Source organism: Apis florea, unplaced genomic scaffold, assembly GCF_048593485.1.
Source record: "Apis florea isolate Af1SG1 unplaced genomic scaffold, ASM4859348v1 contig_3391_pilon, whole genome shotgun sequence".
NCBI lineage: Eukaryota > Metazoa > Arthropoda > Insecta > Hymenoptera > Apidae > Apis > Apis florea.
Genome location: NW_028256754.1, coordinates 2,421,502 through 2,435,952, shown reverse-complemented (window position 1 = coordinate 2,435,952; position 14,451 = coordinate 2,421,502). Strand labels below are relative to the sequence as shown.

Sequence of the window (14,451 nt, the reverse complement as noted above, 5' to 3'; positions counted from 1 at the left end):
ATTACAAAAGTGATCTAAAATACTTCATTTATGATCAGGAAATGTGAACTGTGTTTGAAGATTCTCATTGTCAATGAGAAGATAAAAGTATTCGATAAATTAATTAATATAATTCATTTATATCAATTTCATTATCATTAGATTGCGAATTTTTATGCAAAAAACATTCATACATACACTTGATATAAACTTGATTCAGTGAGATCAAAGTAACGAATAAATCTTTTTTTAAAAATTGATTTATCAGATAAACGTATATTTTGCAAATACGTGTAAAAATCCGCACTCCATCACTTTCCATACGATCATTCATAATCTCTGATAATGGCATTACGAGGAATGCAAAAAAAAAAAAAAAAAAAAAAAAAAAAAAAAAAAAGAATGAAATTAGAAGCAGACCCTGTCAAAGCGAATAAACCAACCTGGTAAATTATCCTCGAATTTGCGAACGAGAAAGAAAGCACAGGCGACCTTTTCTTACAGGCAAACGCGGCTGCCTCGCAGAAACGAGCGCGAACACGCATTACCGACGAACAACTAAAGATATTACGGGCACATTTCGACATCAATAATTCCCCCGGCGAGGAGCAGATTCTAGACATGGCGGCTCAGAGCGGTCTACCGCCCAAAGTGATCAAACACTGGTTCAGGAACACGTTGTTCAAAGAGCGGCAGCGCAACAAGGACAGCCCCTACAACTTCAACAATCCGCCTAGCACGACCCTGAATCTCGAGGAATACGAGAAAACGGGGGAGGCGAAGGTCACGCCGTTAAACTCGAGCGTGTCCGGGAGCAGTTCCTCGGACGACAAAAGCCCAAATAAACAGGCGACTCCGCCACCCACGGCCACGTCGGTCAACACGTCCCAACAGCCAAGCGATATAAAGCAAGAAATTCAAGAGCAACCGCAGTGCCACGTGCAGCAACAATCGCAGCACCAGGAGGAGCAACAGCATCACTCGCCCGGAAGTTCGGGCGGGCAACAATCGAGGCCGCACTCACCGGCACTCAGCATGAGCTCGGTGTTCTCCGGCATCCATCACGACGTGTCGACGCATGCGCCATCGGCCACCAGCACCCCAAGCGCCCCGATGCTACCGCCGAAGCTGGCGCCCCAAAATTTCGCCAGTCCTAACTCGGGGACGGGTAGCGTGGTGGCGAGTCCGATCGCGGCGATGGCGTTGACGCCTCAGAGATCCCTGAGCCCCGGCCGCGGACCGACCGATTATTCGTTCGGTGGAAGCGCGAACGGCAGCAGTTCGTCAGGCGGAAGTTCAGGGAAACGGGCGAATCGGACGAGATTCACTGATTATCAGATCAAAGTGCTGCAAGAGTTCTTTGAGAACAACGCGTACCCGAAGGACGACGACCTGGAATATCTGAGCAAACTGCTGGGATTGAGCCCGCGCGTGATCGTGGTTTGGTTCCAAAACGCTAGGCAGAAAGCCCGAAAGGTGTACGAGAATCAGCCAGCCGCTGAGCCAGTGACACCGGGGGGCCGCGAGGGTGACGACGGTTCGGGCCGCTTCCAGCGGACCCCAGGCTTGAATTACCAATGCAAGAAGTGTTTGCTGGTGTTTCAGAGATACTACGAGCTCATTCGTCATCAGAAGACGCACTGCTTCAAGGAGGAGGACGCGAAGAGGAGCGCCCAAGCGCAGGCGGCCGCGGCCCAAGTAGCCGCGGTTCTCAGTTCCGAAGACAGCAACAGCAGCTCGACCACCACCACTGCTAACGCAGTCTCCATCAATCCTACGAGCGCGCCCGCCCTCGCGGAACAGTTGCAACAACCGTTGAACACAGCTACGCCGCCTCATCATCAGCAACAGACGATGGGACAGTCGCATCAACAATCGCAGCAACAGCAGCAGCAACAACAACAACAAGCAGCAGCAGCAACAACAACAACAACAACAGCAGTCGCAGACTGAATCGAAGGAGGGTAGCTTTCAATGCGACAAATGCAATCTGATGTTCGGACGGTTCGAACTGTGGCGCGAGCATCAGCTGGTACATATCATGAACCCGTCCCTCTTCCCACCCGCTTATCCACCGGACTCACCCTTCGGGATCCTGCAACAGCAGGCGTTGAACGCCACCACGGGAGTGGCGACCGACGCTCCTCATCCGTTGATAGCAATGATGCAGGATAGAAAGAGGAAATACGATGACTTCGACGAGGGGACAGGCGGCGAGTCGCGGTCGAATTCCGAGCACAGCGAACAGCCGAAAGACAAACGACTGAGAACAACCATACTGCCCGAACAATTGGATTACTTGTATCAAAAGTATCAGGTCGAGTCGAATCCATCGAGGAAGATGTTGGAGACGATAGCTCGCGAGGTCGGATTGAAGAAGCGCGTGGTGCAAGTATGGTTTCAAAATACTCGCGCCCGTGAGCGGAAGGGTCAGTTTCGCGCGCACAGCCAGGTGATCAACAAACGTTGCCCCTTCTGTCCAGCCTTGTTCAAGGTGAAATCCGCCTTGGAGTCGCATCTCAGCAGCAAACACGCCGACCAGGTGGCGCGTGGCGAGGTTAATATCGACAATATCCCGGACGAGGAGCTGTCGATGGAGTCCGCTCCCTCGAACCCTAGCACGCCCAACATGATGCCTCCACTCTTCCCACCGTTCAACACCGACATGGAGGCGTCGTTGAAGAAGTATTACGAGGAGTCGATGAAACGATACATCAGCGAGTTGCAGGCACACGCCAGCAACGGGAAACAAGAGACGGCGAATCATCAGGCGAGCAGCAACAGCGGCGAGTCTCCTCTCGATCTGAGCAAACCTGTCGATCTTAGCCGCCCCATGAAACTGAGCCTCGGCGGTCTTGGCAATCTCCTCGACGAGCAACACGGCGCTCACTTCCGCGGTGGTAGCGATTGCGGCCCGCTTACCGATCTTTCCGAGAGAAGCATCTGCGATGACGACAGCATGAGCGAGACCACGGAATTCCTCGACGACGAGAGCGGGCCCGCGAGCCCTGCCTCGAGCACCCAGAGCTCGAGACAGGGGCCGGCTTCCGCGGGAACCGGAAGCACACCTGGCCCACCGGTGACCGGCGCTGGCGGTGGAACAGGCCAATCGAGCGGCAAGAGATATCGAACCCAGATGTCCGCCACCCAAGTCAAGGTGATGAAGTCACTGTTCTCGGACTACAAGACGCCTACGATGGCCGAGTGCGAGATGCTGGGGCGCGAGATCGGCCTGCCCAAGCGCGTCGTCCAGGTGAGCATCTCTTAATTCTATCGAAGCGAGGAATTTCCAATTAAACGTACGTATCTTAAAATCGATCGGTATTCACGTGTAATATAATTTGGAAACGATAATTCTTACGAGAAACTGAACGAACGAAAATTTCGTTTCAAATCGAATTTGTTTAACTCGAATTCCTCGCATCTCCCGATCGCCAAGGAGATGGATCTAACGGAGAGGATTGGCAGGTTTGGTTCCAGAACGCCCGCGCCAAGGAGAAGAAGGCGAGACTAGCCGCGGGTCTGCCCGCCGAGGGCTCGGCCGTCCAACCGAATCGGGGCCCGACCGGGCCCGACGAGTGCAGGCTATGCTCGGTCCGATACTCGGCGAAATCGCCGCTCCAGGAGCACGTATTCTCGCGGCGGCACATCGAGTCGGTGCGTGTCGCCGTCGAGGAAGGTAGCCTCGTGCCGCCAACACCCGGCGCGCCGATCGTTCCTGGCGGCAACACGAGCACAGCGGGGATCGGTGGCTCGCCGGTGGTCGGCAACCAGCAGCAACAGCAGCAGCAATCGGACGAAAACATGATGTACGGATCCTTGTTCCTCCATCCAACGGCGATGTTCCAGCCACAGCAACAGCAACACCCGGGCGCCGCAGCGGCAAGCACGGCTACCACCACGGCCGGTGAGTGTCTGGCTGACCTCTTAGACTCGTAAAACGATCGTTTTGGCTTCGCGTCCCGTTCGAAATTCTTTCTTCTTAGTTGAACTAGCGGGGAAGAGAGATTCATCTTCTTCGCGTTACTATAAAATTTCCTTTCTTGTATACCGTGTTTTGAAGGAAATCGAACGCTACATGATAGCACGAGATAGTAGGATTTGTTTCGTCAATATACTGCCTGTTCATTATCATATTTCGGATGGAAATTAATGATGTAATGTGATTATTATTTTTTGCTTCTATTTTTCATTATCGTCGCGACAACGAACCTGAATTTCGAACCCGAGCGCGAGTCAAGTGTCGTTTGTATGTTGTGCACGTGTCCCTTTTTTTTTTCACTCGCGTGTATACGTAAGCATACCGTGTAACTTTGGCCCGTTGTGATACTCTAGGGGGCCCGTCGATTACGAAAAGAGTTACAAATGGGAAGAAATTCTTTTGAAAGAAATCTCGAGTAATCTTTATTATGTATAGTGCGAATATAATATATCCAGAGCTAGGCAATACTGAAAGTTCCTATCAGATGACTATTCTCTAGCGTAAGGGAGAAACGCGACTAAGAAAAGGAAAAAAAAAAAAAAACGATCGAACGTATGCAAGTGTGTGCGTGTGTGTGCGCGCGCGTGCGTGCGTGCGTGCGTGTGTGTGTGTGTGCATTGTGCATGTGCGTGCGTGTGCGAGAGTGAGCTGCATAGAAAGAAAGGAAAAAAAAAAAAAAGAAGGAAAGAGAAAGGAAGCAACGTAGAAAAGAAAAGTGTGGCCCGTGATGCGTGAGAGATATCAAGCATTAATAACATTTTTTAATCGATCATCGCCGCCGGATAATATAGATAAACGGAAAGGAGAAACGAAAAGAGAAGAAAAGAAAAAAAAATAACAACACATTACACATTTTGCGTCTTTGATTATTATAAGTTGCTGTACAGTTAAAGACTATATTTGCAAATTATTTACGCGAACTTTATTATTATTATTATTATTATTATTATTATTATATTTTATAATGGATCCCTTTTAGTTAACTATCCATTTCGATTATTAAGCTCGAAGCGTTTGATTCATTATAGTATAGCCAGAAAGAACGGAGAATTACATTGCCTTTTTTCCTTTAATTCCTCCTATAGCGTAGCGAAATATCGTTTCTTCCTTTGTCTTCGCGACCCTCTCTCGTCTCGTCCCTTGTTCTTCGACATATTGCGTCATACTTATCGTTGTCATCGTGGTCATTGTCGTGGTCGTCATCATCGTCGTCGTCGTCGTCGTCGTCGTCGTCGTCGTCGTCGTCGTCGTGTCGTTGTCGTCGTTGTCGTCGTCATTATGCACAAAGCCGCGAAGCCATTCCAACACCGTGTCATCTTACAGTGCACTCCTACTTATTGCGCCCTCGAGCATTCACTGTAAATACAACTTCGCTAAGCCGTAAGCCGTTATCCGAGGCCCGGACAGGGACCCTTTATCTCGAACGGTCCCGATTCTGGCCTCCACGAACCGTAACGACCGCAAGAGAGACGATTCCCTCTCTCTCTCTCTCTCTCTCTGTCTGTCTCTTTCTGTGTGACGAACGACGTACACGCGTTTCATCCATACTTCGTTAATGCACGTGGTTGTAACGTAGATACGCACAGTGATGCAGAATGGATTTCGATATTTCGAGGAATGAAATAGTGAGAATGATTCGTGATTCTTCGTTTTTTTCTTTTTTTTTTTTTTTTTTTTTTTTGAGAATTTTGTTCTTTGAAAGATGTTAATAAGTATTAAGTTGTTTTATATCTTGAAGAGTTTAAATTTTTGTTTTCGTCGAACACGAATATTTTTTTATTCTTCGGTATTAGAAAGTTTATCGATCGATTTATTATAAAGTTGAAATCATTGAAATTGCCATGTATATTTTTATATACTGTTTACCTGATTGAAATACGCTTTATAACATTATATTTTCTTTTATTATTATTATTTTTTATTATTATTTTTTTAATTCTACTTCTACTTAATTGAAAATTATTTGAAAATTATATATTACACGATTATTGTATTATCAATTTTCAAATATACTTTTGAATTTAATCAACAAAGCTTTATTTTTATTATTTTTTTTTTTTTTTTTTTTGCGAGTTTTAACTAATGCTCTTATACAAGCATTATTTGGAACGAAAATCTTTTTAAAAGAAATCTTAGCTAAAAGAAATTTTATAACGATATTTTATGAATTAAATTCTATTCCATATTAATTAAATTCGTGTCGTCTCTCCGCTTTTTATCGTCTTCGAGCCCATCCATACATATTTATATATATATATATAACGAAATCCATTCTGAATCATCATCTTGCACATACCATCCATAGGCACGCGTCAATATCCAGCCGAACCTGTTTCTTTGTCACCACATCGCACAATTTTGTTTGCCTTGCTCCTTTCTTCCTTTACAACGACGCGCGATAATATCCTATTTTGCCATTTTTACGACGACATCGATTTTAATCAGGGCTACTATTATTACTAATTATTATTATTATTATTATTAATTATTATTATTATTATTATTATTATTAATTATTATTGTTTTATGCGTTAGTTATTTATGAGTCTTCTCTACACCCCAAATTGTCTCTCTTTCTTTTTTATCGTTTTGTGATAGTCACACTCTCGTCTGCCCACGCAAACGAAACGACTCGATTGTATTCTGACCTTGAACAGCTTGGATACCCGATATATATATGCTCTTTTTTCTTTCGTTCATTGAATTTTTCTTTCTTTTTTTTTTTTTTTTATTTTATTTTATTTTACAATTCAACAATGTAGCATTTTTCACTTTCAAATGTCGCAATTTGATTTCGAAACATTGAAACGTGAAATTTATGCTGGATCTACATAGTTATTTTAAATTATCGGGATCGCTTGTTCCGTGTCATTATACGGAATCGTAAACAAATATCTAACATTCAGACATTTTTTTATAAGAGACTCATTTGTGCTCGACGACAAATTTAGAAGATAAAGAAGAAAAAAAAAGAATATTAACAGTATCGTTGAGTTCGAAAGTGAGTCCGTTTAGATTACGTTATTACGTTTTTATTATTTTGAATTTGAATTCATTTAATTTGTATTCTGCATTTTGTTGTGGAAAATAAAATATGGAATACGAATATGGGACGAAATGTTTTTCTTATTTTCAAAGTTTCATGAACTATTATTTAAATTGTTATAGACGCTATGATTAAGTGTGATATCAAATCTCATTTAAATTTTCATTAAATCTAGTTTTTTAAAGAGAATAACGTTAAGATAAAATGTGTCGGATAAAATTTCGTTCGTTAATTGCCTATAAACGTTAATATTAATGTGATACGGATAGAGAATTACGTGATTAATGATTAAAGAAATAATTGCATTGAAGTAATCACATTTCGAGACAAAAATTTGCGACAAATGAGCTTTATTTACGGTAGAGTAATGTATATTTTGTGCATATGCGTTAGGAAAAGTTTTAATATACGCGTTCAAAAGATCGTTTTTGTAGCCGGCGAGGGTGTGGCTCAATTTCTCGCTTTTTTTCTTTGCCGACACACGAAAACACATACACGCACATATACATTATGCACGAGTCTACATAGATACATACTTTAATACAACAGTAACACTTGTGCATACTCGACATGACATGAACACAGATACTTGAATTGCGTATAGTTTACACATATAGACAACAATTTTATATGTATGTCGGTCCCTACTATTCTTGTGTATATAGTTTATTATTATTATTATTATTATTATTATTATTATTATTATTATTATTATTATTATTATTATTTTATATTATTAATATTATATTATTTTTCCGTTCTAGTCTAAAATAAAGCTATACTATCATAAGATTAATCTTTGGTTTTTTTCTTATTTGATGTTTTTACCCTATTATCCCTTCAACCCTGAACCCTGCTCTCGTAGTTTTATTTTCGGGTAAGTCGCATCGCTTTAATCATCGATACATTATCCACCTAAATCATCGTAGTTGTTTTGTTTTATTTTTACCGCTTGTAGAATATTATTCGAGTAGATAGATATTATTGAATTATTATTTATCAAATCGTGTGATGCAACGATTTTTTTTTTTTTTTATAAAGCATTTAATTTATATACAAAAGGATAGCGTGAAATAAAGATCGATATTAATATCGTTTGTTAAATGGTAAAGACGAGTTTTGTCCAAATGTTTAAATATTTTTTACATTTTCGACATACTATTCTCTTAAATTGGAAATGATTGGAACATGTTTGAACAAAAACTTGGTATTCACTATTTGTAATGCGATATTTTTAACAGACTATCAAAACAATTTCCTAAATAAAAATATATTCTTGTACATCATAAGAGGATTTTGGTCTAAAGGTAATTGAAATAAGTTGAAACATGTTTGAACAAATCCATATAATATTAATATATATGACGGGACATTCTATTCTTTAAAAAAAAAAAAAACAAAATAATTTCTCCCTTACCGCATACAAATTGAATACAACACATGTGGAACATATATTTCCATCATTAAATTCACTATTCCTCGCAAAGCAGAAAATTCTACTTTCTCTGAAAGAACGTTCGAGACGTTATAATACAACGTTCCCGCCCAAAAATGCAAATATTCCTCGTCTGGCGAAAAAAAAAAAAAAAAAAAAAAGAAAGAAAAAACTAGATGCCATTATCACGCTCCATGCCCGAACACAATATAAAACCAGGCCCCTCACAGCGTTATCCCGGACGAGAGTGGCCCGATTCCTGGCGCAAGGGGGCCGCGTAAAATAACGAGTGTGGATCGAGAAGGCTCTCGAGACACTCGAGACGGAAGAAAGCGTGTTTCCAGGTATCCATGGGCAGGTCGATCACACGAGTTTTGCGTAAACAACAACGGCTGTTAAGGCGAATTACGACATGGCTCGTCTGGTAGTCGTGCATCACCAGGTAATTAAACCGGGTCCACACCGGGACGATTCGACGGGCTGGCTCGACTTACATGGCATTGTCGCTGGCTGGCCAGCGTCGAGCAGGAAACGAGCGAGTTTATCGTGGGCCGTGCTGCTCGACTGACTCGCGCCCGAGCCATGAATTAGAAGCGACAGGGAAGCGTTAACCGTGGTCTGTAAGATTACACGTCCGCGACTGGATTCCTAATGCACGGATCCGTTCGAGATTTCGATATGGAATTCTGTTGAGGGGGTGAATTACGAGGCTGAGAATTAATATCAATTAATAATTTTATTGTGCAAATTTTCGAATTCTAGTAATTTTCTGATTAATTGGAATTAAAGTAAAGTATAAATCAACAGCGTCGGTTGATTGGGATTTCGAAAATTCTTTTACGAGAGGCAGAGAGATGAAAAGTTTAATCCGAAATAAAAGAATACTTATTTCAGAGGTATATATTTATAAATTTTGATCGAGTTAAAGAATTAATATCAATAAATAATGATTACAATGAAATTACTTATTTTATTTTTTGAATTCAACTATTTGTTGCTGTAAGATACGAATCCATTGAAAATATGCATTTTTAAGTATTTTTAATTGTGATTTAAGTATTTTAACAGAGAAATGGAAATAATTTCTTCTAAAGAAAAAAAAGTTATTTCCACACTTTACTACTAAAGCATGTAAATGTACTCTTTCACAGATACCACACCTTGTCTACATTTTTTTTCGCAAACACTGATAATCTCTTCCTGTGTATACACACCTGCATACAGAGTAAATAAGTAAATAAGTACATCTACATTTAATAATGTTTCAAAACCAAAAAGAAAAAAGAAAAAAAAAAAAAAAGGAATTTAAAATTCAATTTATTCAAAAAGATATTAGAATTCAAATTATTAAATAAAATTTGTATAATATCGTTTAAACTTTAATTTTTTAATTTTAACATTTTATATAAAATAAAATGATAATAATAATTTTAGTGATTTCAAGGAGAACGTAATTCAAAATAGTTCCTTTATTTATTTAATTAATAGATGAAAAAAATTTAATATTAATAATTATTCTCTTCAAATAAATTACTGATATGATTAATTACATAAAATACCAAAAAAAACTATTTCGTTTCAAACAGTTTATGGAAAGCTATTAATTCTTCGTGATATAAGAATATTACTAGATATCCCAAGATACGCTCGTACAAATATTTATTTAACATATGCCGCATTCCATTATCCAGCATTCAAATAATCCATCTCTTGTCCATCTCATCGTCTCAACAAATAACAAATTCTCAAATATCCAATAGAAACCTCGCCCACCTCGGAGAAATTTCAATCGCTAGGGGGAAAAAAAAAAAAAGAAAACAATGCCACCGTGCGTAACACGAAACTACCATGGAAACGGTGTGTTCGTTTCGACGCCTTAATAATTGTTACGTGATTTAACACCCGACTTTCCAAGGTTTTGTCGATCGGCTCGGTCGGTTAATTAGTCGCGCCACTTTTTCGACGCGTCTTCGAAGGCAACAATAGACTCGATCTATACGTGGGGAGGTGGTTGATTGCGAGTGGGCCATTGTACGCGTGGTCATGGCCGCCAACGCGACGAAATTCCCTAAACGACGCGATTCACGCTTCTGAATGGGATCGTCGAGCGCGTGGAAGGAAGGAATAAAAAAAAAAAAAAAAAAAAAAGAAAAAGGAAAAAGAGGGAAAAGGAGAACAAAGGGGACGGATATTCATTCGGAAAATTGATTCCTTGGTGACGAGCGATCGGCCGGCGCGTTTCAACCTCGCCTCAGCCTTTTTCGCGGCCTTTGTGCCCGGTTTCAACGCGACAAAGACTCGATATTCCTTGTGAAATCTAATGGCTTTGTTCGATCCTCGCGCGTTAAATCGCTTCACGTAACGCATTGTGCCTGGTAACGATCCAGGTGATTACTCTTGGTAGCTGTGTGACTTTCGAAATTATACCTAAATATAGATGTACGTTTTATTTTTCTTCTTGGCCCGTGATTGATACGTGCAGATTGCAGAATTTTATTTTTAAAATAAAAGAATGCGTCTCCAGGATTATTCTTTTTGCGTATGATTTGAAACGAAACTTTTTATTTATATTTTAACAAAAAAATTTCAATCGTAACTTGATATTAAGATTGGAATATCCTATGTCCATCTTTTGAAGATTATTTCTCGAAGATTGGATGGATTTTTCTCGATCAAATTTCTTTTAAATATCATAAATATATCGCATTTTTGATATCCTGTGTCTTTTTGTTAGTCGTGTGCATTCTGTAGATTTTTTTAAATAGTTTTTAATTTTTCTTATTATTATATTACGTTTCAGATATATTTTTCTTATTAAAATTAAAATTAAAATTTAATTAAATCATATGTGTTACACAACATTTCCTCGATTCAACTTTTCAATTATAATTAATTTATTATTATCATCAAAAATCACAAACCATACAAATTCAAATCGACACACCTCGCTTCATAAACCATCGAATCCTTCGGAATCGACACGCGTCCATCACGCTTAATAATGACGAGTGTGTCTCGTGCCTGGAAAATAAAAATTCAAAACGTTCTTCTCAAAAAAAAACTTCTCCTCCTCTTCCTTGCACACACCTTATGCTAACAGCGCACGAAATTTCGATGCAGTAGGGTTCGGAACAATTCAAACTGGAGGAAGGAAGGATCTCGCTGAAACCTCTCTGCTTCCTTCCTTCCGGCTCGTGGCGGGTCACGTGCCTCTCTTTCCCCGCCATTTCGAAAAGCTTATGCTAATAAACCCTCGAAGGCGGTCGAAGCGCAATCGAGTTTTGTAACGACGATTATACGCGCGATTCGTGAAATTATGCGTGCCGTTTACTCTCGGCCAGGCACGTGGCCGACGAGGGAATGCAAATGATAACTCGACTCGAGGGTTGAACAACCATCCTCTTTCTCTGTCTCGTGAAAATTGCGTGTGCGCGCATGATGATGTTGCGATTCAAAGAGAATTGCGCGAACCCCTCGAAGGGGTAGCTCTTCTTTCGAAAGAAATCGAGCTTGGTCGGGGAAAATGGAGACGAAAGTGTCAGTTGTGAAAGTCTTGCTCCAGGAGGGATATAGGAATTTTATTTATGCGATTGAAAAGGGTCTTGGATATTTTGTGACAGGTTTTCAGATCGAATGAGAAGGGATATTTACGTTGACGCGAGTTTTTACCAAGTTTCGTTAGGAAGATTTTTCTGTGACAAAGAGAGACGAGATAGTGGATACTTGATCTCACATGATGAAAACCAGTTTCAACATTCGTTTGTTAATATTCGCGAGAATTAATTCAAAATTCCACGTATTTCCAAAATGAAATATCTGCTCCAAGCCTTGCAACAAACCAGAACGAGCTCAGCCGTAGTAAGATCCCAGCACGGGGACGGCATCAGGTAGGAATTAGCATGGCCACGTCTTTTCTTTTTCGAGAACGAGCTCGTTCGCGTTTGTTCGTCCCTAATCCTTTCGAATGCGCGGACTCGAAAGTGACCGAGAAGTGCCTCGAATCGGATCGTCTCTCTCTCTCCATACCCCTTCTCCATTCTTCCAACGTGTCCTTACGGCCATATGTTACCCGATCCGTGCCGGAGCTATTAATTATATCGATCTATATAGTCTGCGTAGTTGGGTATAGCAGCGAAAACCACCGCCAGTCCCTGCCACGGTTTATGGCTCTTCTCTCATCCCTATATGCCTTGGTCCCACGATCGTCTCTCTCTCTCTCTCTCTCTCTCTTTCTCGGTTCTTCGACTCGTTCAGCGACAGCTAGGGTGAGAAGCTAAAAAAAAAAAAAAAAAAAAAAAAATAGTGAACCGCGTTGCACAGAAATACATAAAACCCGACCAGAAGCATAAATCATTAGGGGTCGCGGAGGAACTATTATGCGACTCGAGGCACTGTATGGGGAGAACTGGGAGGAGAGGTGAAAAAATCGTGGCAAGGGGGGTGACAGTTCAACCGATGTGGATATCGTTGCTTTTTTTTTTTTCTTTCTTTCTTTCTTTTTCTCTGTGAATTTTTAATTATTAATCGGATGTAATTTCGGATGAAAGGTGAAGTTTGAATAAGAAGGTGGAAAAATTTAAGTCAATTAAGCGTGTAAATTGAAGAAAATGGGATAGATTTTTAACGATTGGAACGAATGAATTTTGCTTCGATCGAGTAGAATAGAGTTTTAACGTAGCTCGATTACACGGCGCGTACAACAAGATATTAAAACTGGTATCAAATTTGATTGTAGAATAGATTGTTACGTAATTGTATCCTTTGATACTGTTAAACTGTTAAATAACAATATTTTTTAATTATAAACACTTTCACAAATAACTTTCACTTCGATTCTTCAACAATCATTTCAGAAGTACATTTGAAACATATTTGCTTGCGATTCCCCAATGCCATTGTAATATTTCTATCATTTTTTACATCTTCGAGATTAAAATTCCTCTTTAATTACGTCAATCAAGAAACAATTGCGCATCGATCAACGCGTGTCGGGAAAGAAATAGGCATGTCGAATAATTAATGCAGCAATTATTTTCTCATTGTAATGATTTCGTAAGAAATATCTTGGAAAATAATTAAAAAAAAAAAAAAAAGAGATGACATCATCTTTCACACTTTCATCTTTTGCTTAATTCGTTATACACGAAACATAATTTCAATTCATAATTATCCAATTTAATTTCATTTATCACCAATTACATCTCAAAACAATAAAAATCGTCTGTATCATACATTTGGATCTTTTCATCCTGAAAGAGAGGAGCGAAAAGATAATATTGAAAAGTTTCTTTACATTTAAAAAAAAATACTTCACTTTCGATTCCACCACAAACGAGGGAAAACAAAAAAAAGAAGAAAAAGATTCTACAACGTTGTCCAAAAAATTAAAATTAACAATCTCGATGAAAAGACTAGGAAAGAGATAGAGTTGCTGGGAGCAACTCGATAGCCGGAGGCTGCAAAAAGCGAAAAAGGCAGATCGTCGATTCGAGGAAGGAAATCCTCCAGGAGCACGATGACGCGCGAAGCGACGGCTCGGTTTCGCCTCAGCTTCGATTCCAGCGCGTTCACTTTCGCCACGAGGAATTCCTGGGGGTGGGGGGGGGGGGAGGGGGGACTTCTTTTGGCCCCTGGCAGACTCAGCGTCGGACAAGGTGTCGGGTGAGGAGGCGGCGCGGAACGGCGAGTCACGAGACCGTTCGTGAATAACCTAGTAAAAGTGGCGAACTATAGTGGATACTCTTCCCTCCGCCGGTGTTTGTCGAAGGCGCTACTGGAATCCGGCAAAAAACTCACCGGTCGGCTACCGGTCACTCTAATGCTTGCCTATAATGTGCCTATAACGTTATTTCCAACCGCCACGCCGGCGACGCTTCCTCGTGACCTCGACGCCGTGAAAACGGGGGGGAAAGGGAATCCCCGTGCAAAAGACGAACACGATTTTTCTTTTTCGTTGAAGAGGAATTGTTGGAAAGGAATTGACTCGATTGATGCCTACTGATGAAAAAG

General features: G+C 40.8%; 1 protein-coding gene across 1 annotated transcript in view; it reads left to right on the top strand.

The window, feature by feature from the left end:
* zfh2 (Zn finger homeodomain 2) overlaps positions 1 to 7,803 on the top strand; it is a 213,614-nt gene extending 205,811 nt beyond the window's left edge. The window contains 3 exon segments of the mRNA XM_086912419.1: positions 484 to 1,887; positions 1,889 to 3,232; positions 3,448 to 7,803. Coding sequence (XP_086768545.1) covers positions 484 to 1,887; positions 1,889 to 3,232; positions 3,448 to 3,918 — 3,219 coding nt within the window. The 3' untranslated portion in view covers positions 3,919 to 7,803.
* The last annotated feature ends 6,648 nt before the right edge of the window (positions 7,804 to 14,451 follow it).